Source organism: Salvelinus alpinus, chromosome 13 (genome assembly GCF_045679555.1).
Source record: "Salvelinus alpinus chromosome 13, SLU_Salpinus.1, whole genome shotgun sequence".
Lineage (NCBI taxonomy): Eukaryota > Metazoa > Chordata > Actinopteri > Salmoniformes > Salmonidae > Salvelinus > Salvelinus alpinus.
The window spans coordinates 27,791,096-27,815,623 of NC_092098.1; the positions used below are offsets into that span (position 1 = coordinate 27,791,096).

Consider the following 24,528-nt stretch of genomic DNA (forward strand, 5'->3'; position numbering starts at 1 on the left):
AACTCATGAAACCAACTGGCGAATGTTTTTTTCCCTCCAGCTCAGCAGGTGGCGGTGTGTACTATTTTGTACAGGAAATCCACGCGCCTAGCAGTAGAGGAAACTCTCAACCCAAACAAATCATCGTGTGACGTGGCTAGTCGCAAAAGCCCTTGCAAGATAAAGAATAAAATCAAGAATATTATGACTTTTGGGATACAATTGCTAGGTTTGTAACGTCAATAGTTTGTAGCCTTTATTTAAACAATGTAACTTATTTCGTAGACTTTTATCTGTCACCTTTCTAGAAGAAATTATAGCAATATTGGATTAAAAACAAGCTAGTAAGCTAACTAGCTAGAATAAAGTGCAGTGTCTAGCGGTTAGAGTGGAACTGACAGCGTTTCAACTACTTAAGTCAGTTGAGAACACATTCTTATTTACAACGATGGGGCAAGAGGGACAGATTTTTACCTTGTCAGGTCGGGGATTCGATCTAACAACCTTTCGGTTACTGGCCCAATGCGCTAACCACTAGGCTACCTGCCTACCTGTACTTTTCAGTTCAACTGCAGTGACATTGAAGTATAACTGCAGTTCAACTGTAGTACTTTGCAGTTATTCTGCAATTACTGCGTCCAAAATACCACAGTCAACAACTACTTTTATTGCAGATTCAAAACTGCCATCTTTTTTTGTAAGGGCTCTGGATGGAGGGTGTGACGCGATTGCGAAGCCTCGCAGAGGCCAAATTGCACTCCATACCGCATCGCTTTGCGCCTCCAAAATGTTGTAACAACGCGGAGAGCTCCATTTAGCTCCTTATTGACATGATTGATTGACTGTAGGTGTGGGCGGAAGGTCCTGTATAAACACAAACTCACTTCCTTGACAACGGGACAAGCGGGTTATTATTCCCCATCGGTTATCAGTGCACTTTTGACGGCCAACTAGCTGAAAAAGTTTGAGAGGGTTTATCCCTCATTAGATTTTTAGCTAATCTCGCTCTGCTAGCGTTAGTTGTTGATCTTGTTGTTTTTGATGTGCATGGGCAACTGAGGGAAAGAGCCTTCCTTTTAATGGTTGTTTGGACTGTGATGTTCCCAAATGTAAGAGGACTCCCATGATATTTACACCGAACAAAAATATAAATGCAACATGCAATAATTTCTAAGATTTTACTGAATTATAGTTCATATCAGGAAATTAGACAACTGAAATAAATACATTAGGCCCTAATCTATTGATTTCACATGACTGGGAATACGGATAGGCATCTGTTGGTCACAGGTACCTTAAAAAAAAAAGGTAAAGACGTGGATCAGAAAACCAGTCAGTATCTGGTGACCACCATTTGCCTCATGTAGCGCTAGATCTCCTTGGCATAGAGTTGATCAGGCTTTTAATTGTGGCTTGTGGAATGTTGTCCCACTCCTCTTCAATGGCTGTGCGAAATTGCTGGATATTGGCGGAATTTGGAACATGCTATCCTACTGGTCGATCCAGAGCATCCCAAACATTGTCAATGGGTGACATGTCTGGTGAGTATGCAGGCTAGGGAGGAATTGGGTCATTTTCAGATTCCAGGAATTGTGTACAGATCCTTGCGACTATCATGCTGAAACATGAGGTGATGGAGGCAGATGAATGGCACGGCAATGGGCCTGAGGATCTTGTCACTGTATCTTTGTGCATTCAAATTGCCATCTACCTGGTACAGTTGAAACCGGGATTCATTCGTGAAGATCACACTTCTCCAGCGTGCCAGTGGCCATCGAAGGTGGGCATTTTCCCACTGAAGTCAGTTACGACGCCGAACTGCGGTCAGGTCAAGACCCTGGTGAAGACGACGAGCATGCAGATGAGCTTCGCTGAGATGGTTTCTGACAGTTTGTGCAGAAATTATTTTGTTGTGCAAACCCACAGTTTCATCAGCTGTCCGGGTGGCTGGGCTCAGACGATCCCGCAGGGGAAGAAGCCGGATATGGAGGTCCTGGGCTGGGTTGTCTGTAGTTGTGAGGCCGGTTTGACATGCTGACAAATAGACCCTGGTGAAGACGACGAGCATGCAGATGAGCTTCGCTGAGATGGTTTCTGACAGTTTGTGCAGAAATTATTTTGTTGTGCAAACCCACAGTTTCATCAGCTGTCCGGGTGGCTGGGCTCAGACGATCCCGCAGGGGAAGAAGCCGGATATGGAGGTCCTGGGCTGGGTTGTCTGTAGTTGTGAGGCCGGTTTGACATGCTGACAAATTCTCTAAAACGATGTTGGATATGGTAGACAAATGAACATTACATTTTCTGGCAACAGCTTGACATTCCTGCAGGCAGCATACCAATTGCTCGTTCCTCAAAACTTGAGACATCTGTGGCATTGTGTTGTGTGACAAAACTGAAAATGTAAGAGTGGCTTTTTATTGTCCCCAGCACAAGGTGCACTTGTGTAATGACCATGTAGTTTAATCAGTTTATTGATATGTCACTCCTGTCAGGTTGATTGATTATTTTGGCAAAGGACATATGCTCACTAACAGGGATGTAAACAAATATGTGCACAACATTTGAGAGAAATAAGCTTTTTTTGTTGTTGAGAGAAATAAGCTTTAAACATTTCTGGGATCTTTTATTTCAGGTCATAGAACATGGGACCAACACTTTAAGTGTTGCATTTATATTTTTGTTCATTCTACATATTTAAAAAATTTGTTCAGGTGTATTTTGTCACTTTTGGCGAACGTGTTCTAATGCTCTAAAGTCACGCTGTTGCTACTGCCTGTAAACACACAGTCCAGTTCAAAGTGAATGATGGCAGGCCCGTGTGGCAAATTGCTTTTTTGCATATAGGCCAACTGTAGCCACGCTCAAGGTCCTAAACGATATCATAACCGCCATCGATAAAAGACAATACTGTTCAGCCGTCTTCATCGACCTGGCCAAGGCTTTCGACTATGTCAATCACCGCATTCTTATCGGCAGACTCAACAGCCTTGGTTTCTTAAATGACTGCCTCGTCTGATTCACCAACTACTTCTCAGATAGAGTTCAGTGTGTCAAATCGGAGGGCCTGTTGTCCGGACCTCTGGCAGTCTCTATGGGGGTGCCACGGGGTTCAATTCTCGGGCCGACTCTCTTCTCTGTATACATCAATGATGTCGCTCTTGCTGCTGGTGATTCTCTGATCCACCTCTACACAGACGACACCATTCGGTATACTTCTGGCTCTTCTTTGGACACTGTTAACAAACCTCCAGACGAGCTTCAATGCCATACAACACTCCTTCCGTGGCCTCCAACTGCTCTTAAATGCAAGTAAAACTAATGCATGCTCTTCAACCGATCGCCGCCCGCCTAGCATCACTACTCTGGACGGTTCTGACTTAGAATATGTGGACAACTACAAATAGCTAGGTGTCTGGTTAGACTGTAAGCTCTCCTTCCAGACTCACATTAAGCATCTGCAAGCCAAAATTAAATCTAGAATCGGCTTCCTATTTCGCAACAAAGCATCCTTCACTCATGCTGCCAAACATATCCTCATAAAACTGACTATCCTACCGATCCTTGACTTCGGCGATGTCATTTACAAAATAGCCTCCAACACTCTACTCAGCAAATTGGATGTAGTCTATCACATTGCCATCCGTTTTGTCACCAAAGCCCCATATACTACCCACCACTGCGACCTGTACGCTCTCGTTGGCTGGCCCTTGCTTCATATTCGTCGCCAAACCCACTGTCTCCAGGTCATCTATAAGTCTTTGCTAGGTAAAGCCCCGCCTTATCTCAGCTCACTGGTCACCATAGCAGCACCCACTCGTAGCACGCGCTCCAGCAGGTATATTTCACTGGTCATCCCCAAAGCCAACTCCTCCTTTGGCCGCCTTTCCTTCCAGTTCTCTGCTGCCAATGACTTGAACGAATTGCAAAAATCACTGAAGCTGGAGTCTTATATCTCCCTCACTAACTTTAAACATCATCAGCTGTCAGAGCAGCTCACAGATCACTGCACCTATACATAGCCCATCTGTAAATAGCCCACCCAACTATCTCATTCCCATATTGTTATTTATTTTTTGCTCCTTTGCACCTCACTATCTCTACTTGCACATTCATCTTCTGCACATCTATCACGCCAGTGTTAAATTGCTAAATTGTAATTATTTCACCACTATGGCCTATTTATTGCCTTACCTCCCTAATCTTACTACATTTGCACACCTGTATGTACATTTAACATTTACATTTAAGTCATTTAGCAGACGCTCTTATCCAGAGCGACTTACAAGTTGGTGCATTCACCTTATGATGTCCAGTGGAACAACCACTTTACAATAGTGCATCTAACTCTAAGGGGGGGGGGGGGGGGGGGGGGTTAGAAGGATTACTTTATCCTATCCTAGGTATTCCTTAAAGAGGTGGGGTTTCAGGTGTCTCCGGAAGGTGGTGATTGATTCCGCTGACCTGGCGTCGTGGGGGAGTTTGTTCCACCATTGGGGTGCCAGAGCAGCGAACAGTTTTGACTGGGCTGAGCGGGAGCTGTACTTCCTCAGAGGTAGGGAGGCGAGCAGGCCAGAGGTGGATGAACGCAGTGCCCTTGTTTGGGTGTAGGGCCTGATCAGAGCCTGAAGGTACGGAGGTGCCGTTCCCCTCACAGCTCCGTAGGCAAGCACCATGGTCTTGTAGCGGATGCGAGCTTCAACTGGAAGCCAGTGGAGAGAGCGGAGGAGCGGGGTGACGTGAGAGAACTTGGGAAGGTTGAAGACCAGACGGGCTGCGGCGTTCTGGATGAGTTGTAGGGGTTTAATCGCACAGGCAGGGAGCCCAGCCAACAGCGAGTTGCAGTAATCCAGACGGGAGATGACAAGTGCCTGGATTAGGACCTGCGCCGCTTCCTGTGTGAGGCAGGGTCGTACTCTGCGAATGTTGTAGAGCATGAACCTACAGGAACGGGTCACCGCCTTGATGTTGGTTGAGAACGACAGGGTGTTGTCCAGGATCACGCCAAGGTTCTTAGCGCTCTGGGAGGAGGACACAATGGAGTTGTCAACCGTGATGGCTAGATCATGGAACGGGCAGTCCTTCCCCGGGAGGAAGAGCAGCTCCGTCTTGCCGAGGTTCAGCTTGAGGTGGTGATCCGTCATCCACACTGATATGTCTGCCAGACATGCAGAGATGCGATTCGCCACCTGGTTATCAGAAGGGGGAAAGGAGAAGATTAATTGTGTGTCGTCTGCATAGCAATGATAGGAGAGACCATGTGAGGATATGACAGAGCCAAGTGACTTGGTGTATAGCGAGAATAGGAGAGGGCCTAGAACAGAGCCCTGGGGGACACCAGTGGTGAGAGCACGTGGTGCGGAGACAGATTCTCGCCACGCCACCTGGTAGGAGCGACCTGTCAGGTAGGACGCAATCCAAGCGTGGGCCGCGCCGGAGATGCCCAACTCGGAGAGGGTGGAGAGGAGGATCTGATGGTTCACAGTATCAAAGGCAGCCGATAGGTCTAGAAGGATGAGAGCAGAGGAGAGAGAGTTAGCTTTAGCAGTGCGGAGCGCCTCCGTGACACAGAGAAGAGCTTGTAGACTTTTCTATTGTGTTATTGACTGTACGTTTGTTTATCCTATGTGTAATTCTGTGTTGTTTGTGTCACACTGCTTTGCTTTATCTTGGCCAGGTCGCAGTTGTAAATGAGAACTTGTTGTCAACTGGCCTACCTGGTTAAATAAAGATGAAATTAAAAAAAAAACTTTAAAAAAAAAACTCTGATTGGCTATGCAGCACCGGTCTGCGTGGACTCTGGTCCTGGACAGGACAGATGTTTTTAATTTTATTATGTTTAATATACTGCAGTGTCTATTAATTGTCCAAACGCACGGCTGCTTTCCCACTCTATATCGCTATATAATTTTCACAAATGCCTTACTATAGTAATTACCAAACATTCTATGAATTTATGAGAACGTGAAAATTACCACATCTAAGAGCTCGCTTGTCAGAAAATGTAAAAAAAAAAAAAATACAAGTAGTATTCCTCCAGGGAATGTATAATTACTTCCACTTGAATGTGTTTTATGTAACACTGCCTACCTTGCCATCTTACGTTTGGCTCAGACAACTGTTATCTTAGTTTCTGAGTATCAGTCCCTAATCTGTCATTTAGCTAATCTAGCTAGCTAGGTAGACTAAATCTGCAAGAAAAGCCTATGCCTTCTCAATATTGCACGAGACCTCTACCTCCAGCTTAATGATTGGAAAGAATGTCCTTTTTAAACCTGTTTTTAGTTGCCATTGTACATTGCACATGAAGTTCTTATTTTATTTTCATCAAATAACAACAGGTATGTGTTAATATGTCGGACAGCGAAGCCCCAGGTGACACTGCTGGGAGTTCTGAGTTCGCAGAGCCATTCGCAGAGACAGAGGCCCCACTGCAGCAACCCATGCCTGTGACATTAACAGACAGTGCTCAACAGACACCAGACAGCTCTCCACAGATACCACCTGGAGACAGCACCACAGATAACTCCACAGATGTCGCCCCGACCAGGAAGGAAAGGAAGACCAGGAAAAGACCAGAGCCAAAACCTCCAGTTGAAGTCCAGGAGACTCAGGAGGATAAACCCAAAGTAGAAGAAGAGCCAGCCATGGTAAGACATAATGTGATACAGCTGGGTGAAAGATTCAATAAGCTTAACTTCTAACCTTAAAAGACCAATCAGCAGTTGAAACAATAACAAAGCGTGCTCCCGCCACTGTTTTGGTAAAAAGCTGAGGGATGGGCCTGGAGAAATTTTTACTCTCAAATTCATAGACAGAGCTATGGATGCAGGGACGGACCATCCATGATATCAAAATTATAGTTTTAACCATGTTTTGAGGCTATATAGTGTTTGTTAATATTTACTACCGTTCAAAAGTGTGGGGTCACTTAGAAATGTCCTTGTTTTTGAAAGAAATGCAATTTTTTTGTCCATTAAAATAACCTCAAATTGGTCAGAAATACAGTGTAGACATTGTTAATGTTGTAAATGACTATTGTTGCTGGAAACGACTGATTTTTAATGGAATATCTACATAGCCGTACAGAGGCCCATTATCAGCAACCATCACTCCTGTGTTCCAATGGCACGTAGTGTTAGCTAATCCAAGTTTATCATTTTAAAAGGCTAATTGATCATTTGTGGTTTCAATTACAGGCTCAAAATGGCCAGAAACAAAGTGACCCCAAACTTTTGAATGGTAGTGTATATCTAAAAAAAACTGATGTAGCAACTGCTGATTGTCCCTTTTAAGGTCTGGATATGGTTTAGGTTTTATTATAGCCGTATAGGCTAGAAACGGTAGAGTCCGGTACAAACATTTTCTTTCTCCATCTCTCGCTCTCCTCCAGGCACCCAGTGAGTTGACAGTAGCCCGGGGAGGATGGGGCTACTGGGGGAGCTGGGGAAAGTCCATCATGTCAACGGCCTCGGCCACTGTGGCCACTGTAGGTGAGGAGATCCAAAAAATGGATGTACATATTTTAATGTCAGAGTTTTTGGTTTGTCTCTGTCTGAGTAATAGTCAGTTTGTTTTATCATTATGGTGTCATGTTAAACAATATGTCTGCTCTTTCAGTCAGCATAGGTAAACTTTCAAAGATCTAAAAATAAATGTATTCCTTTCTTTTCATTCTGAGGCCAAGGGATCACCCAGGCTATTGAGAAGGCAGAGACTTCACTGGGAATCCCCAGCTCCACAGAGCTGTCTGCACCAATTAGAGAGGAGGACAAACAAGAAGGTAATGATAGCACACGCTGGTCATCAACATTATCTACACGCGTCATCACTCTGAATTTAGCATCAACCGTGATAAGCCTTAGTATATTTAGGATGCGTTTGTTGTGGAGATGTAGAGTGCTTCACTGTTGTAACTGCACATTAGGTTGATGTCTGACATGTATATTACTTCTAGGTGAACCCCGTAATGAGACTGATAAAGGGGAAGTAGATGGAGCATCAGCCATGGGAAGCGCCATGGGAATGTTCTCAACCCTCAGCAGTGTTGTTCAAAGCACTGTAAGAAACAATGCTTCTCTGATTTTTTGACGATATCTCTCATAATATGTTGTTTATGGGCAAAAGTGACTTGGTTACTGACTTAAATATCTATATTCCAGGGGAAAACAGTCCTAACAGGGGGTTTGGATGCCTTGGAGTTCATAGGCAAGAAGACCATGGATGTCATAGCAGAGGGAGATCCAGGTTTCAAGAAAACAAAGGGTCTGATGATCAAGACTAACACTCTTTCTCAGGTGAATGGATGTAGAGAAGCCACCTCCAGTGTTGTGCTTACACTTTATTTGCGTTTGAAAGCTTTCTGACCAAGATTGAATAAGGTTTTTGCTTTTGCTGAAGGTCTTACGGGAGGCCAAGGAGCGTGAGGAGCATCAAACAGCCGAGGAGGTTTCCTCAGACACGGAAAAGAAGGCCCATTACGGAATGCTGTTCGATGAATTCCAGGGCCTAGCCCACTTGGAAGCTCTGGAGATTCTCTCCAGGGAGAGTGAGTCAAAGGTAATACTGAGCAAGTTCCACATTTTGTACCTTGTACAAAGAAACAAGTAAACAGCCTCTCTAAACATTATTGATTGATCACAGCACACAGCCTTCCGTTGAAATGAATACAACATCTTGTTAGCTGTATTTTTGCTCACTTGTAAATGGAGAACCTACAGCCATTGCAACCTCTTGAAATATAAAAACAGGTCCATGGCACTTTAAAATCCTCCTGGCTCCTTTTAGTACAGGGGCTAGCAACAGGCGGCCGGCAGGCAAGTGATTTTCTTTGAGAGGGTAGATAAAAAAAAGACTAAAATCACCAAGAATTCAGCTAAAAATGAGTTTAATTTAGGAAATCTGTTCCCAAGTATTCCCACAAATAAAGTAAAAATATACATATGTGATCATGTCTCATTGTGTCTGTCTCAAGGTATGAAATTATTGTTAGTTTTTAAATACAATCTCTTTTTGGGCCTAGTTGTAGTCAATTTTCAGTGTACCAATTAGTATATTATTTTCCGGCCCCCTGACCATTCGGGCCGACAAAAATCAGCCCACGGGCTGAATCTAGTTGCCTACCCGTTTTAGTAGATGTTATTTATGACTGAATCAGTTGTATGTTGTGTGGTGTAGGTGAAGTCTGTTCTAACCACTCTGTCTGGAGAGGAGCTGGCCCAACTCAAAGAGGACCTGAAGCTCATCAAGGAACCCTTCTCTCTGGTAGAGTTTGACGACGAGGAGGTGGAAGAAAAGAAAGGTAGCCTACCGTCACAGAACAGTCACATAAAGTCTATTATCACAATGTTACATTTACAGTCTTTTAGTACTCAAACTGACAATTTTAGCAAGTAAATCTTGCTGGGGCAAACTCAACCAATTTTTTTTAGATGCATGCCAACAAAGCCACTACACAACATTAAACAATACGTTAAACAGCACTATAACAGTGACAAACAGTGCCCACAAACTGTTAGGGGCTACATAAAGCTGTCACAACAGCAGAGCTTTCCTTTCAGCACCATAGAGTGAATCCATACCACCGCTACACCTGGCTTTCAGTGGAGCCTAGTCTGGCGGGAAAACAGTTCCATCATCCTCATTTACTGTCTTTTTATAAACCATAGCTGATATGGCTGACTTGCTTAAATAAATATGGTTTCCACTGACTCTTTGTGGATTTGTGTAACTCAATAAGAACCGCATTCTCCTTCAATAATAACAAATTTGTTTTTACTTTTGAACCATACACAAACATTATCCAATGTATGTTCAGTAAATTCATAATGTTTGTTCTTCTATTATTAACACTTAGCTCTAAGTATAAGCAAGTGCAAGCAAATGAGGTAGGCCTTCATTCTGCAGTTTCGAAATGGACACAGACAGAAATTCAGATGTTAGTTTAGATAAATTCAGCAAGATATTCAGGCCTTAACTCTACTCTTCTTTAAGTCACCACACACAGAGAGAGAGAGAGAGCAACACGGTAAGCCTAACATTTGATGTATTTTATTAGGCCTATGTCAAAATCAAATCAAATCAAATTTTATTTGTCACATACACATGGTTAGCAGATGTTAATGCGAGTGTAGCGAAATGCTTGTGCTTCTAGTTCCGACAATGCAGTAATAACCAACAAGTAATCTAACCTAACAATTCCACAACTACTACCTTATACACACAAGTGTAAAGGGATAAAGAATATGTACATAAAGATATGTGTGGTCTAAAAAGGAAGGAAAATACAATCACGAGGATCCACTTACCACTATACCGAAGCACAGACAGCGCATTGCGCAAAAAAAACAACCCTCGCAATATCAACTGGAATTACATGGGTCTATTACTGAACTTTTTGTTGAAAATAAATATATATTTGAATGGGAAGAAACTGTCACTGGCAAACATGATTACAAACCACAACATAATTGCATAATTTCAACATTGCCTGAAAATTATGAATAAGATACTAATGAGATATACCTATATAAGCAATATAACAGTTGAGATGTACAAACTATGGCATAAGGGAACGATGAGCTGATAAGAGGCAAGCCGTAATTTCGATAAAGACATTAATGAGCGAGCGAGCTGTCCTTCTTCTGGGCAAACTTTGCCATCAAAGTCTGGCATTCTCTGGATTTATGGTGCTTTCAAGACAACTGGGAACTCAGGGAAAAAAACTAGAACAAATCATGAGTGATCTTTAGGTTGGAGCTCTAGAAAGAGGACCGAGTGTCCGACTTGGAATTCCAAGTAGGATGACCATTATAAATTTATTTTTATCAGTCAGAGCTTGTTTTTTTCAAAGTTCCCAGTTGTCTTGAACGCTCGGGAGTCTGAAATTTCCAAGTTCCCAGTTGTTTTGAACGCGGCAGAAGTTATGCTGGATTGAGTGTATAGCCAATGTATTCAACCTTTTCTGGGACATGGTGTTGCGCGTGAATATTTATCCTTTTAAGCTCGGAAAAGAGACCCTTTCAGACAGATGTTTTAAATCCTTAAACACAGACTTGGACCACACACTCTCTCCACCAAATAGCAGGCAGGGGAAACAAAATAGTGATTGCTTTGCAACGCTTGCAGTTAGCCACTGATTTCTTCAAAACTACTCATTGTTGAATTTGCGATTTCCGACTTGTTGTGTAATGTTTATGGCCGATGAGCACCGATACGTTTTATCTATAATTTCTCTTCACATGACATAAATTGAAAAGGATTTGTCAGTAGATTGTCTACATGATTCATGATGACTGCTTATCTAGCTAGCTAGCTAAGATTTTGAAGGTATGATGTTAACATGATCAGTCCAATCAAAGCTATGGTGGATATAATGTGATTTGAAGTCATTTTATCTGTGGCCAATGACCTTGAGCCTTCTTGGAAGGGAACCTCTATTGTACATCTATGGCAGCACCCAAGGGGGCTTGAACTGCCAAGCTCTCCCTGTAGATTCTGCAGTGTCCCCATGAGTGACCAAACACTAAGCCAATCACAGTGCAACTAGAGAACATTACCAATGCCTTCGCTCTGTGCTTTCGCTGGCTGCCCCTCCACCACTGAAAGCACTGAGTTAGTCTGAAACACCTGCTTTTGGAGCTGCCTTACTCAAGAAAGAGAGTATGTGGCTTTATTAACTCAATTATTATAGTTGTTTACATTGTTTGAAAACTGATATGTAACACGAATGAATGCCAAAATAGCATGCAAAACAGGCAATATACAGTACCAGTCAAAAGTTTGGACACACCTACTCATTCCAGGGTTTTTCTTTATTTTGACTATTTTCTACATTGTAGAATAATAGTGAAGACATCAAAACTATGAAATAACACATATGGAATAATGTAGTAACCAAAAGAAAGTGTTAAACAAATCAAAATATATGTTTTATTTGAGATTCTTCAAAGCAGCCACCCTTTGCCTTGATGATAGCTTTGCACACTCTTGGCATTCTCTCAACCAGCTTCATGAGGTAGTCACCTGGAATGCATTTCAATTAACAGCTGAGCCTTGTTAAAAGTTAATTTGTGGAATTTATTTCCTTAATACATTTGAATCAGTTGTGTTGTGACAAGGTAGGTGTAACGATCTTCGTTGGGAGAAAGAGAGGAGGACCAATGCGCAGCATGTGTTCATTTTCTTTAATAACGAACACAGAAACAAAACAATACGTGAAATACAAACCGAAACAGTTCCGTGTGGAACAAACACTGACACGGAAAATAACCACCCACACAACCCAGGTGGAAAAAGGCTACCTAAGTATGATTCTCAATCAGAGACAACTAACGACACCTGCCTCTGATTGAGAATCATACCAGGCCAAACGAAAAAACCAACATAGAAAAACGCACATAGATAACCCACCCAACTCACGACCTGACCACACTAAAACAAAGAAATAACAAAAGAACTAGGGTCAGAACGTGACAGTAGGGGTGGTATACAGGAGATAGCCCTATTTAGTAAAAGACTAAGTCCATATTATGGAAAGAACAGCTCAAATTAGCAAAGAGAAACGACAATCCATCATTACTTTAAGACAGGAAGGTCAGTCAATCCGGAACATTTCAAGAACTTTGAAAGCTTCTTCAAGTGCAGTCGCAAAAACCATCAAGTACTATGATGAAACTGGCTTTCATGAGGACCGCCACAGGAAAGGAAGACCCAGAGTTACCTCTGCTGCAGAGGACAAGTTCATTAGATTGCAGCCCAAATAAATGCTTCACAGTTTAGAAAATAGTAAAAATAAAGAAAAACCCTTGAATGAGTAGATGTGTCCAAACGTTTGACTAGTACTGTATATATTTTGCTAAACAGGTAGGGCTCAAAACAGGTGGGTCTCTGCCCTACCTGCCCAGAATGATGTGTCGCCACTGTACTCACAACAGAAACAAAATACTTTTGATCTATGATTTTTTTTCTTCTGTGGGTGATAATTCAACTGATAAACATCAGAATTGTTATCTTGTTTTAGGGAAAGATGGCAGTATGTTTTTGTGATAAATACAATGAGCAAAAGCAATACATTTTGTTTATTCATATTTATTTTCAGATGAAGATGGCGCTGAGTTTCTGAGGGAATTAACAGAGGCCCTTGATGGACTACACATACCCACAACAGCTGACAAACTTGGCAAGGTTGGCACAATACATTTCTGTTTTGATTGAATTTCAAGCCAGTGATCTTACGGTCTCATGCTAGCGGTACAATAATATAGCAGTGTTTGTTGCCATCTTCCGAGTTTTGGCAGGATTGCGTTTTGAAAGGACTGAGCACTACTCGACTTTGCTTTTTCGGCATGGTAGATCACTAATCTCTAACCTATTTTTTCTCTGCAAACACTCATCAGGTGAGTAAGAATGCATGTGACCAGATTGCCCAAATGACCAAACCCATAAAGGAAGAAGAAAGGAATGAAGAGGAAGTGGCAAAAACCTATACTGTTGAGGTATGGAAAATTATTATCTGACATCGTGACTATTGGAATGGAGCTTCTTTCTGTTGTAACTACTGATGTGAGTGTTGTTGATTCCTCTCAGAATGTCCACTCGTCAGCCATCAAAAGCCTGGCTGAGCTAACAGCCAGATCCATAGAGCAGTTCCACAAAGTGGCCGAGATGATCCTACTCTGTACCAGCCAGAAGGTCACCACTTTGGAGCAGGCCAAAATCCTCTCGCAGTAAGTTCCTACACACCATCAGCCATCTACAGAGTGTTATATTACTAGTCATAGATATAGCTCTGGTTCACACATCCCTAACCTTCAGACATAACATGTGTGTATTGATACCCTTATTGTTGTCATATTCCAGAATGTGATTGTGCTCTAACTCAACATTTTGTTCTCCCCTTACAGAATAACAATTGTTTTGTGTAAAGAGATATCACTACTTTCCAAGAAGTTCACCTCCTGTTTAACTACAATAGGGGTAAGATAGTGATTCTATACAAACTATATCACAAAGTATATTTAGCCTGTCACTAAGCTTACACTCTTGGAAGCCACATTCACAGAACTCAGCTTCAGATGTTAGTATTCATGGTCTTGCACAACAACTTTTCATCATGAAACTTAATTGTACTGCCTCACTATGAAAATGTATAAACTGTCTTTTGAGTTTCACAAATACTGCTTTCGCATAGGATTTAAGGTATTTTGCCTGTAAACAAAACAGATAGGGCGATGTTTATATGACTCTCTTATGCATACGCCTTTTATGCCGGCATGCCGGGGACGAGTGGTAGTTGTGGTGGGTAGGCGTCTATTTTAATAGCGTATTTTGAGTTTAATTAGGCCTATGGTACGGGTCTGTGAAGCCATGACTGCGCCATCCAAATGAAATCAATAATTTGTTATTTTGTTGATTAAACAGACAAGACAAACCTACCCGATTACAGTCAACAAACATATACACTGAGTATAAAAAACATTAAGAACACCTGCTCTTTCCATTACATAGACTGATCAGGTGAAGGCTATGATTCCTTATTGTTGTCACTTGTTAAATCCACTTCAGTCCGTGTAGATGGGGGGGCCTTGAGACAATTGAGATGTGGATTGTGTATGTGTGCCATTCAGAGGGTGAATGGGAAAGACAAAATATTTAAGTGCCTTTGAACAGTAGTACGTGCCAGGCGCAACGGTTTGTGTCAAGAACTGCAACCAAAGGACATCCAGCCAACTTGTGGGAAGCATTGGAGTCAACATGGGCCAGCCTCCCTGTGGAACGCTTTTGACACCTTGTAGAGCCCATGCCCCAATGAATTGAGGCTGTTCTTAGGGCAAAAGGGGGAGGGGGGAGACAACTCAATATTAGGAAGGTGTTCCTAATGTTAGGTATACTCAGTGTATACTATAGTAAGAATATAACAGAATAAAAAACAAATAATATCTTTCCCACACAACTTGTCACAGAAAATGTTTCTGATCAGTGATAGATTCATTTTTTATTTAACTAGGCAAGTCAGTTAAGAACAAATTCTTATTTTCAATGACGGCCTAGGAACAGTGGATTAACTGCCTTGTTCAGGGGCAGAACGACAGATTTTTACCTTGTCAGCTCGGGGATTCAGTCTTGCAACCTTTCGGTTACTAGTCCAACGCTCTAACCACTAGGTTACCTGCCGCTCCAAGATGAGCAAACTAATAGATAGATGAGCTATACCGCCTCCAAATAGCCTGTACAGATGGAAATTCAGTGAAATAAAATCACATTGATTGATTATCAGACATAATTTTTACATTTACATTTTAGTAATTTAGTATACACTCTTATTCAGAGCAATTTTCAGGAACAATTAGGGATGAGAAGTCAGTGAAGTCACAGGTTTTTGGCCGGGAGTAGGCCTAGGCTACTAAGCGACTGCTAGCAAAATAATCCACTTGTTAAACTACATAACATGGCAACATTTTCTAATAAATGAGCCAACTAGACAAGATGATCATGAGCAGCACTCACAGCAATTTAGCTAACATTTTCCCAGACTAATTGTAGCTTAACCAATATCCAAACGGTGATTCAGTGAAAACAAAAATCTTACACTGATAAATGTATCAAGATGATTCGCTTGTCTCAAAGCAGTGCGATGTTGCTGTCCCAATCAAAATCATGCTGAAATGATCATCTAGTTGACCACACACAACGGGGTCTCAGATAATTACAAATTATTCACACTCCATTTAGTATGATATGGTATGTATTAATTTGTGGATGTCGTCACCCATTTTGTTTGATATATTACGAATTACAATGTGTATTATATGTTACAAATTTGCTAAACGTACAGTATGTTACAAATTCTAGCTAGGTGGCTTGGTGGCTAACATTAGCTAGCTGGCTAACGTTAGCTAGGCTGAGGGTTAAGGTTAGGATTAAGTTTAGGAGTTAGGTTAAAGGGTTAAGGGGAGGGTTAGCTAACCTGCTAAGTAGTTGCAAAGTAGCTTAAAGTAGTATGTAGTTGAAAAGTTGCTAATTAGCTAAAATGATAAAGTTGTCCGTGATGAGATTTGAACTCGCAACCTTTGGGTTGCAAGATGTTCACATTATACTCACACCCATCCACCCTGACCACCACCGTACTTTTGTTTTTGCCTTAAGTAACCTTCTTTCTAATGTAACCATACCAAATGTAACATCAATCAAATTTATTTATAAAGCCCTGTTTACATCAATCGATGTCATAGAGTGCAATACAGAAACCCAGCCTAAAACTCCAAACAGCAAGCAATGCAGATGTAGAAGCAAGGTGGCTAGGAAAAACTCCCTAGAAAGGCTGGAACCTAGTAAGAAACCTAGAAAGGAATCAGGCTCCGAGGGGTGGCCAGTCCTGTTCTGGCTGTGCATATCATACTAATCTAAGCACCATCACACCTCCTCCTCCATGCTTCACGGTTGGAACCACACATGCGGAGATCATCCATTACCTGCTCTGCGTCTCACAAAGAAAAGCTGGTTGGAACCAAAAATTTCAAATTTGGACTCATCAGACCAAAGGACTTATTTCCACCGGTCTAATGTCCATTGCTCGTGTTTCTTGGCCCAAGCAAGTCTCTTCTTATTATTGGTGTCCTTTAGTAGTGGTTTCTTTGCAGAAATTCGACCATGAAGGCCTGATTCACACAGTCTACCCTGAACAGTTGATGTTGAGATGTGTCTGTTACTTTAACTCTTTGAAGCATTTATTTGGGCTGAAATCTGAGGCTGGTAACTCTAATGAACTTATCCTCTGCAGCAGAGGTAACTCTGGGTCTTCCTTTCCTGTGGCGGTCCCCATGAAAGCCAGATTCATCATAACACTTGATGGTTTTTGCGACTGCACTTGAAGAAACTTTCAAAGTTCTTGAGATTTTCCAAATTGACTGACCTTCATGTCTTGAAGTAATGATGGACTGTCATTTATCTTTGCTTATTTGAGCTGTTCTTGCCATAAAATGGACTTGGTCTTTTACCAAATAGGGATATCTCCTGTATACCACCCCTACCTTGTCACAACACAACTGATTGGCTCAAAAGAATTAAGAAGGAAAGAAATTCCACACTTTTAACAAGGCACACCTATTAATTGAAATGCATTCCAGGTGACTACCTCATGAAGCTGGTTGAGAGAATGCCAAGACTGTGCAAAGCTGTCATCAAGGCTAAATGTGTCTTTTTTGAAGAATCTCAAATATAAAATATATTTTGATTTGTTTAACACCTTCTTTTGGTTACTACATGATTCCATATGTGTTATTTCATAGTTTTGATGTCTTCACTATTATTCTACAATGTAGAAAATAGTCGAAATAAAGAAAAACCCTGGAATGAGTAGGTGTGTCCAAACTTTTGACTGGTATTGTATGTATTTATGTTAAAAAAATGACCACAATGGAAATAAGTCCCAGACTTTATTGTCCAAACAATATTTTTGTATATATGTACTATTTTATCTGACAAATAAGTCAATCAATGAATCAATCCAAACTGTGCAGTGGCCAATTGATGAACGGAAAGAGGTTTAATGACATTCTGAGATGTCTTCATACTGGGTAAGCCTGCTGGGTAGTGAGGGATGTATTTTCTCTTTGTTGAGATTGACAGTCTATTTATCTTGGTGTTGAAAACACAAACCATGATTTTGAAGTGCCCAAAGTCTGTATGCTTTGTTTATTGGTTGTGTAGTGCATTGGCACAGAAACCTGTTTGTGGAAAATAAGTTTCAAATATTTTATACAGTGCATTTGGAAAGTTTTCAGACCCCTTGACTTTTTTCACATTTTGTTACGTTACATTCTTATTCTAAAATTGACTAAATAGTTTTTTCCCCTCATCAATCTACAGACAATACTCCATAATGATAAAGCAAAAACAGGTTTTTCAAAATGTTTGCTAATTTATTATTAATAAAAAAAACTCATATCACATTTACATAAGTATTCAGACCCTTTACTCAGTACTTTGTTGAAGCACCTTTGGCAGCAATTACAGTCTCGAGTCTTCTTGGGTATGATGCTACAAGCTTGTCACACCTGTATTTGGAGAGTTTCTCCCATTCTTCTCTGCAGGTCCTCTCAAGCTCTGTCAGGTTGGATGGGGAGCGTCGCGGCACAACTATTTTCAGGTCTCTCCAGAGATATTTGATTAGGTTCAAGTCCGGTCTCAGGCTGGGTCACTCAAGGACATACAGAGACTTGTCCCGAAGCCACTCCTGCGTTGTCTTGGCTGTGTTCTTAGGGTCGTTGTTCTGTTCGAAGATGAACCTTCGCCTCAGTCTTTGGTCTTGAGCTCTCTGGAGCAGGTTTTCATCAAGGATCTCTCTGCACTTTACTCCGTTCATCTTTGCCTCGATCCTGACTAATCTCCCTGTCCCTGCTGCAGAAAAACATCCCCACAGCATGATGCTGTCACCACCATGCTTCACCGTAGGGATGGTGCCAGGTTTCCTCCAGACGTGACGCTTGGCATTCAGGCCAAAGAGTCTTTAGGTGCCTTTTGGCAAACTCCAAGCAGGCGTCATGTGCCTCTTACTGAGGAGTGGTTTCTGTCTGGCCACTCTACCATAAAGGCCTGGCGGTGGAGTGCTGCAGATATGGTTGTCCTTCTGCAAGGTTCTCCCATCTCCACAGAGTAACTTTAGAGCTCTGTCAGAGTGACCATTGGGTTCTTGGTCACCTCCCTGACCAAGGCCCTTCTCCCTTGATTGCTCAGTTTGGCCGGTTGGTCAGCTCTAGGAAGACACTTGGTTGTTCCAAACTTCTTCTATTTAAGATTGATGGAGGCCACTGTGTTCTTGGGGACTTTCAATGCTGCAGACATTTTTTTGTACCCTTCCCCAGATCTGTACCTCGACACAATCTGTCTTGGAGCTCTACGGCCAATTCCTTCGACCTCATGCCTTTGTTTTTGCTCTGACATGCACTCTCAACTGTGGGACCTAATATTGACAGGTCTGTGTCTTTCCAAATCATGTCCGATCAATTGAATTTACCACAGGTGGACTCCAATCAAGTTGTAGAAACATCTCAAGGATGATCAATGGAAACAGGATGCAGCTGAGATCAATTTTGAGTCTCATAGCAAAGGGTCTGAATACTTATGTAAATAAGGTATTTCTGTTTTTAATGTTTAATACATTTACAAACATTTCTGGGGTATTATGTGTAGATTGCTGAGAATTTTTAAAATATGTAATACATTTTAGAATAAGGCTGTAACGTAACAAAATGTGTAAAAAGTCAAGGGGTCTGAATACTTTCTGAAGGCACTGTATAATTATAAATGGCATAAAAAAATCTGATTTCCCCCTAGCTGATCATTTTCTGCACCAGGCTCTGATTGTAGTGTAATGAAACAGGCAGGGAGAGTGAGCTCTTCTGTGATGGTTGACGAACCCTCATCCTCCTGGCCCGTAGCCCTGCGTGGCATTGACTGCATGCTGAAGTGTCTAAGTCGATATCCATGTTTATAAACACAGGTTCTCTACAGTTATTGTTATTTGTGGCCGTAAACATTATTTTGAGATAATTCTATGAGGGGGGAGGGTCATGTGAAAATATTTGTAAATTTGGGAAGGGGAGTGCAATTTATTGTTTTATGACACATTGAGTTGGACTATCCACTACCCCCCAGCACTTTTCGATCTATCTCTAACTAGCGTTAATGCAATGAATAGAAGTCTATGGTAACTGCTAGCAAGCTAGTAGTTTTTTTTATATGTTCTATTTATATCTGTAAATCAACCAATAAAATCAAGCAACACTTGGCCATGATTACAGACACCTGTGTGTGTTCTTTCAAAGTATATAAATTAGTGAACCGCAGTGTTTGTCATTATACACTGATGAAGACAGCTTGTCTGTCAAAGTTAATTATAAAATGATTGCATCCGAGCTCTCCTTTTCTTTTTCAAGCATGCTAGTAGATACCATAGACGTTCAGTCATTGTGCTAACACTAGTTAGCATTGGCTCGCAAAACTACCTCTAACTTCCTTCATACTGGATGCAGAGACATAAAAATGGTATCCGTGATTGAGTTCAGCTGACTCTGGGGAAGTAAATAAAGGGCTATATTGCCAAAATCCCTAAGTATCCCTTTAATAGGTGTATAAGATTCCTTGTTCACTGACTATTAAGACTAAAACATTTTGTTTTTCAGTCAAATGAAAAGGGAGATGTCCTCAATCCACTCATAACGGGAGTATTTTTGGAGGTTTGTATCGAATTCATTATCGTACATTGCTGCATATCACATCCTCTTCATTCTGTCTGAAAGCTGAATCATAACAATGTGTGTTTGTGTGTGTGAGAGATTTACAAATGTGGTGCATCGTTTATGTACAGTTGAAGTCAGAAGTTTACATACACCTTAACCAAATACATTTAAACTCAGTTTTTCACAATTCCTGACATTTAATCCTAGTAAAAATTCCATGCCAGTTAGAATCAGGTCAGTTAGAATCAGCACTCTATTTTAAGAATGTGAAATGTCAGAATAATAGTAGAGAGAATTATTTATTTCAGCTTTTATTTCTTTCATCACATTCTCAGTGGGTCAGAAGGTTACATACACTCAATTAGCATTTGGCAGCATTGCCTTTAAAATTGTTTAACTTGGGTCAAACGTTTTGGGTAACCTTCCACAAGCTTCCCACCATACGTTGGGGGAACTTTGGCCCATTCCTTCTGACTGACAGAGCTGGTGTAACTGAGTCAGGTTTGTAGGCCTCCTTGCTCGCACACGCTTTTTCAGTTCTGCACACACATTTTCTATAGGATTGAGGTCAGGGCTTTGTGATGGCCACTCCAATACCTTGACTTTGTTGTCCTTAAGCCATTTTGCCACAACTTTGGAAGTATGCTTGGGGTCATTGTCCATTTGGAAGACCCATTTGCGACCAAGCTTTAACTTCCTGACTGATGTCTTGAGATGTTGCTTCAATATATCCACATAATTTTCCTACCTCATGATGCATCTATTTTGTGAAGTGCACCAGTCCCTCCTGCAGCAAAGCACCCCAACAACATGATGCTACCACCCCCGTTCTTCACGGTTGGGATGGTGTTCTTCAGCTTGCAAGCTTCCCCCTTTTTCCTCTAAACATAACGATGGTCATTATGGCCAAACAGTTCTATTTTTGTTTCATCAGACCAGAGGACATTTCTCCAAAAAGTACGATCTTTGTCCCCATGTGCAGTTGCAAACCGTAGTCTGGCTTTTTTATGGCGGTTTTGGAGCAGTGGCTTCTTCCTTGCTGAGCGGCCTTTCAGGTTATGTCAATATAGGACTCGTTTTACTGTGGATATAGATACCTTTGTACCTGTTTCCTCCAGCATCTTCACAAGGTCCTTTGCTGTTGTTGTGGGATTGATTTGCACTTTTCGCACCAAAGTACATTCATCTCTAGGAGACAGAATGCGTCTCCTTCCTGAGCGGTATGACGGCTGCGTGGTCCCATGGTGTTTATACTTGCGTACTATTGTTTGTACAGATGAATGTTGTACCTTCAGGCATTTGGAAATTGCTTCCAAGGATGAACCAGACTTGTGGAGGTCTACAATAATTTTTCTGAGGTCTTGGCTGATTTCAATTGATTTTCCCATGATGTTAAGCAAAGAGGCACTGAGTTTTAAGGTAGGCCTTGAAATATATCTACAGGAACATCTCCAATTGACTCAAATGATGTCAATTGGCCTATCAAAAGCTTCTAAAGCCATGACATCATTTTCAGGAATTTTTCAAGCTGTTTAAAGCAGTCAACTTAGTGTATGTAAACTTCTGACCCACTGGAATTGTGATACAGTGAATTATAAGTGAAATAATCTGTCTGTAAACAATTGTTGGAAAAATTATTTGTGTCATGCACAAAGTAGATGTCCTAACCAAAACTATGGTTTGTTAACAAGAAATGTGTGGAGTGGTTGAAAAACGAGTTTTAATGACTCCAACCTAAGTGTATGTAAACTTCTGACTTCAATTGTATCTACAGTGGGGCAAAAAAGTATTTAGTCAGCCACCAATTGTGCAAGTTCTCCCACTTAAAAAGATGAGAGAGGCCTGTAATTTTCATCATAGGTACATTTCAACTATGACAGACAAAATGAGAAAAAAAATCCAGAAAATCACATTGTAGGATTTTTAATGAATTTATTTGCAAATTATGGTGGAAAATAAGTATTTGGTCACCTACAAACAAGCAAGATTTCTGGCTCTCACAGACCTGTAACTTATTCTTTAAGAGGCTCCTCTGTCCTCCACTCGTTACCTGTATTAATGGCACCTGTTTGAACTTGTTATCAGTATAAAAGACACCTGTCCACAACCTCAAACAGTCACACTCCAAACTCCACTATGGCCAAGACCAAAGAGCTGTCAAAGGACACCAGAAACAAAATTGTAGACCTGCACCAGGCTGGGAAGACTGAATCTGCAATAGGTAAGCAGCTTGGTTTGAAGAAATCAACTGTGGGAGCAATTATTAGGAAATGGAAGACATACAAGACCACTGATAATCTCCCTCGATCTGGGGCTCCACGCAAGATCTCACCCCGTGGGGTCAAAATGATCACAAGAACGGTGAGCAAAAATCCCAGAACCACACGGGGGGACCTAGTGAATGACCTGCAGAGAGCTGGGACCAAAGTAACAAAGCCTACCATCAGTAACACACTACGCCGCCAGGGACTCAAATCCTGCAGTGCCAGACGTGTCCCCCTGCTTAAGCCAGTACATGTCCAGGCCCATCTGAAGTTTGCTAGAGAGCATTTGGATGATCCAGAAGAAGATTGGGAGAATGTCATATGGTCAGATGAAACCAAAATATAACTTTTTGGTAATAACTCAACTCGTCGTGTTTGGAGGACAAAGAATGCTGAGTTGCATCCAAAGAACACCATACCTACTGTGAAGCATAGGGGTGGAAACGTCATGCTTTGGGGCTGTTTTTCTGCAAAGGGACCAGGAAGACTGATCCGTGTGAAGGACAGAATGAATGGTGCCATGTATCGTGAGATTTTGAGTGAAAACCTCCTTCCATCAGCAAGGGCATTGAAGATGAAACGTGGCTGGGTCTTTCAGCATGACAATGATCCCAAACACACCGCCCGGGCAACGAAGGAGTGGCTTCGTAAGAAGCATTTCAAGGTCCTGGAGTGGCCTAGCCAGTCTCCAGATCTCCACCCCATAGAAAATCTTTGGAGGGAGTTGAAAGTCCGTGTTGCCCAGCAACAGCCCCAAAACATCACTGCTCTAGAGGAGATCTGCATGGAGGAATGGGCCAAAATACCAGCAACAGTGTGTGAAAACCTTGTGAAGACTTACAGAAAACGTTTGACCTCTGTCATTGCCAACAAAGGGTATATAACAAAGTATTGAGAAACTTTTGTTATTGACCAAATACTTATTTTCCACCATAATTTGCAAATTCATTAAAAATCCTACAATGTGATTTTCTGGATTTATTTTTCTCATTTTGTCTGTCATAGTTGAAGTGTACCTATGATGAAAATTACAGGCCTCTCTCATCTTTTTAAGTGGGAGAACTTGCACAATTGGTGGCTGACTAAATAATTGTTTTGCCCCACTGTATGTACTGTATGTATCTCGTCTTCTTTAGGCTTCAAACAGTGCATCGTACATCCAAGATTCCTTCCAGCTCCTCATGCCTGTATTAGAGGTGTCCCACATTCAAAGTAGTGCTGACTCTAACCAACAGTGACCACATCTTTCTGCCAGCTGTGCGAACAAGGGACCCTGACAAAAAGCATTGACATGTCATTGCGGTTTTAAAAATACTTCCTCAGCTTTATATTATATTTATTTCGAAGCCTATCTAAAGTGCCACGCCTCAGAAGAAATGTACCTTTGACAAACAGTGTTTACTCGTCGTGAAGTATTGTAGTGCTGTTGTTGTATAGCACAGTAGATATACCAATGTACACTATTTGAGGAGTCTAGAGCTGACATGTTTGAATGACATTGATGTTTGCATTTCTCATACAAATACTGTGCTTATGTACTGACGTTGAGAAATTCTGAATATAGACTTTTCCATGTCTCTGTTTCACAATTACCATGATTCAATGCATTATTCATAACACCAGGACTTCAGGATAACCCCAAGTACTTCAGGTGTCTGTATTGCAAATTAGTGTGATATCGCGTTGGCACACATACCTCCCTGTTTATCTTCAGGTGTAATTGTATAACCAGAAAATTAGTAATTGAATGATGACAACTATTGTAATTGTATCTTAGTAGGAAAAGTGATTGTGGTCATCTGTGTCTTGGAACTGTATCAGGTTTTCCTTGGACTTTTGGGGCTATTTTACAGTCAGGTATTTTACGCTTTTCAAATAAAGATAATGTCTTAAACAACATCCTATTAAAGCTTTGCATCAATTATTGTGTGACATTGAATGATCCATCCAGTTGAAGATTTGAGAAAATGTGACACAATTTATAAAGAATTTCATTTGTAAAAACTTTTACAAACCAATTAACTCCTGGATAATTAGGTAATTATTGT

The 24,528-nt window shown here is 41.4% G+C and overlaps 1 protein-coding gene across 2 annotated transcripts; it reads left to right on the plus strand.

Annotated features, from left to right (window-relative positions):
- Positions 1-40: 40 nt before the first annotated feature.
- Positions 41-24,379, plus strand: LOC139537485 (protein FAM114A2-like). 2 transcript variants are annotated; one of them, XM_071338847.1, is made up of 14 exons: positions 41-208; positions 6,318-6,626; positions 7,370-7,469; positions 7,658-7,759; positions 7,934-8,037; positions 8,139-8,273; positions 8,377-8,535; positions 9,154-9,277; positions 13,076-13,161; positions 13,374-13,472; positions 13,564-13,703; positions 13,881-13,953; positions 20,160-20,213; positions 23,617-24,379. In XM_071338847.1, the coding sequence occupies exons 2-14, from the start codon at positions 6,330-6,332 to the stop codon at positions 23,716-23,718; spliced, it is 1,575 nt and encodes a 524-aa protein (XP_071194948.1). In that variant the 5' UTR covers positions 41-208; positions 6,318-6,329; the 3' UTR covers positions 23,719-24,379. The 2 variants fall into 2 exon arrangements, with proteins under 2 accessions (XP_071194948.1, XP_071194949.1); XM_071338848.1 differs by having other exon boundaries at positions 6,341-6,626.
- Positions 24,380-24,528: the final 149 nt, after the last annotated feature.

Excerpts from the sequence above, each read along its gene's own strand:
- LOC139537485 (XM_071338847.1), top strand. The coding sequence starts at position 6,330 with ATGTCGGACAGCGAAGCCCCAGGTGACACTGCTGGGAGTTCTGAGTTC. Across the intron at positions 7,760-7,933 it reads AGAGGAGGACAAACAAGAAG|GTGAACCCCGTAATGAGACT; the intron begins GTAATGATAGCA and ends TATTACTTCTAG. Across the intron at positions 13,162-13,373 it reads CAGCTGACAAACTTGGCAAG|GTGAGTAAGAATGCATGTGA; the intron begins GTTGGCACAATA and ends AACACTCATCAG.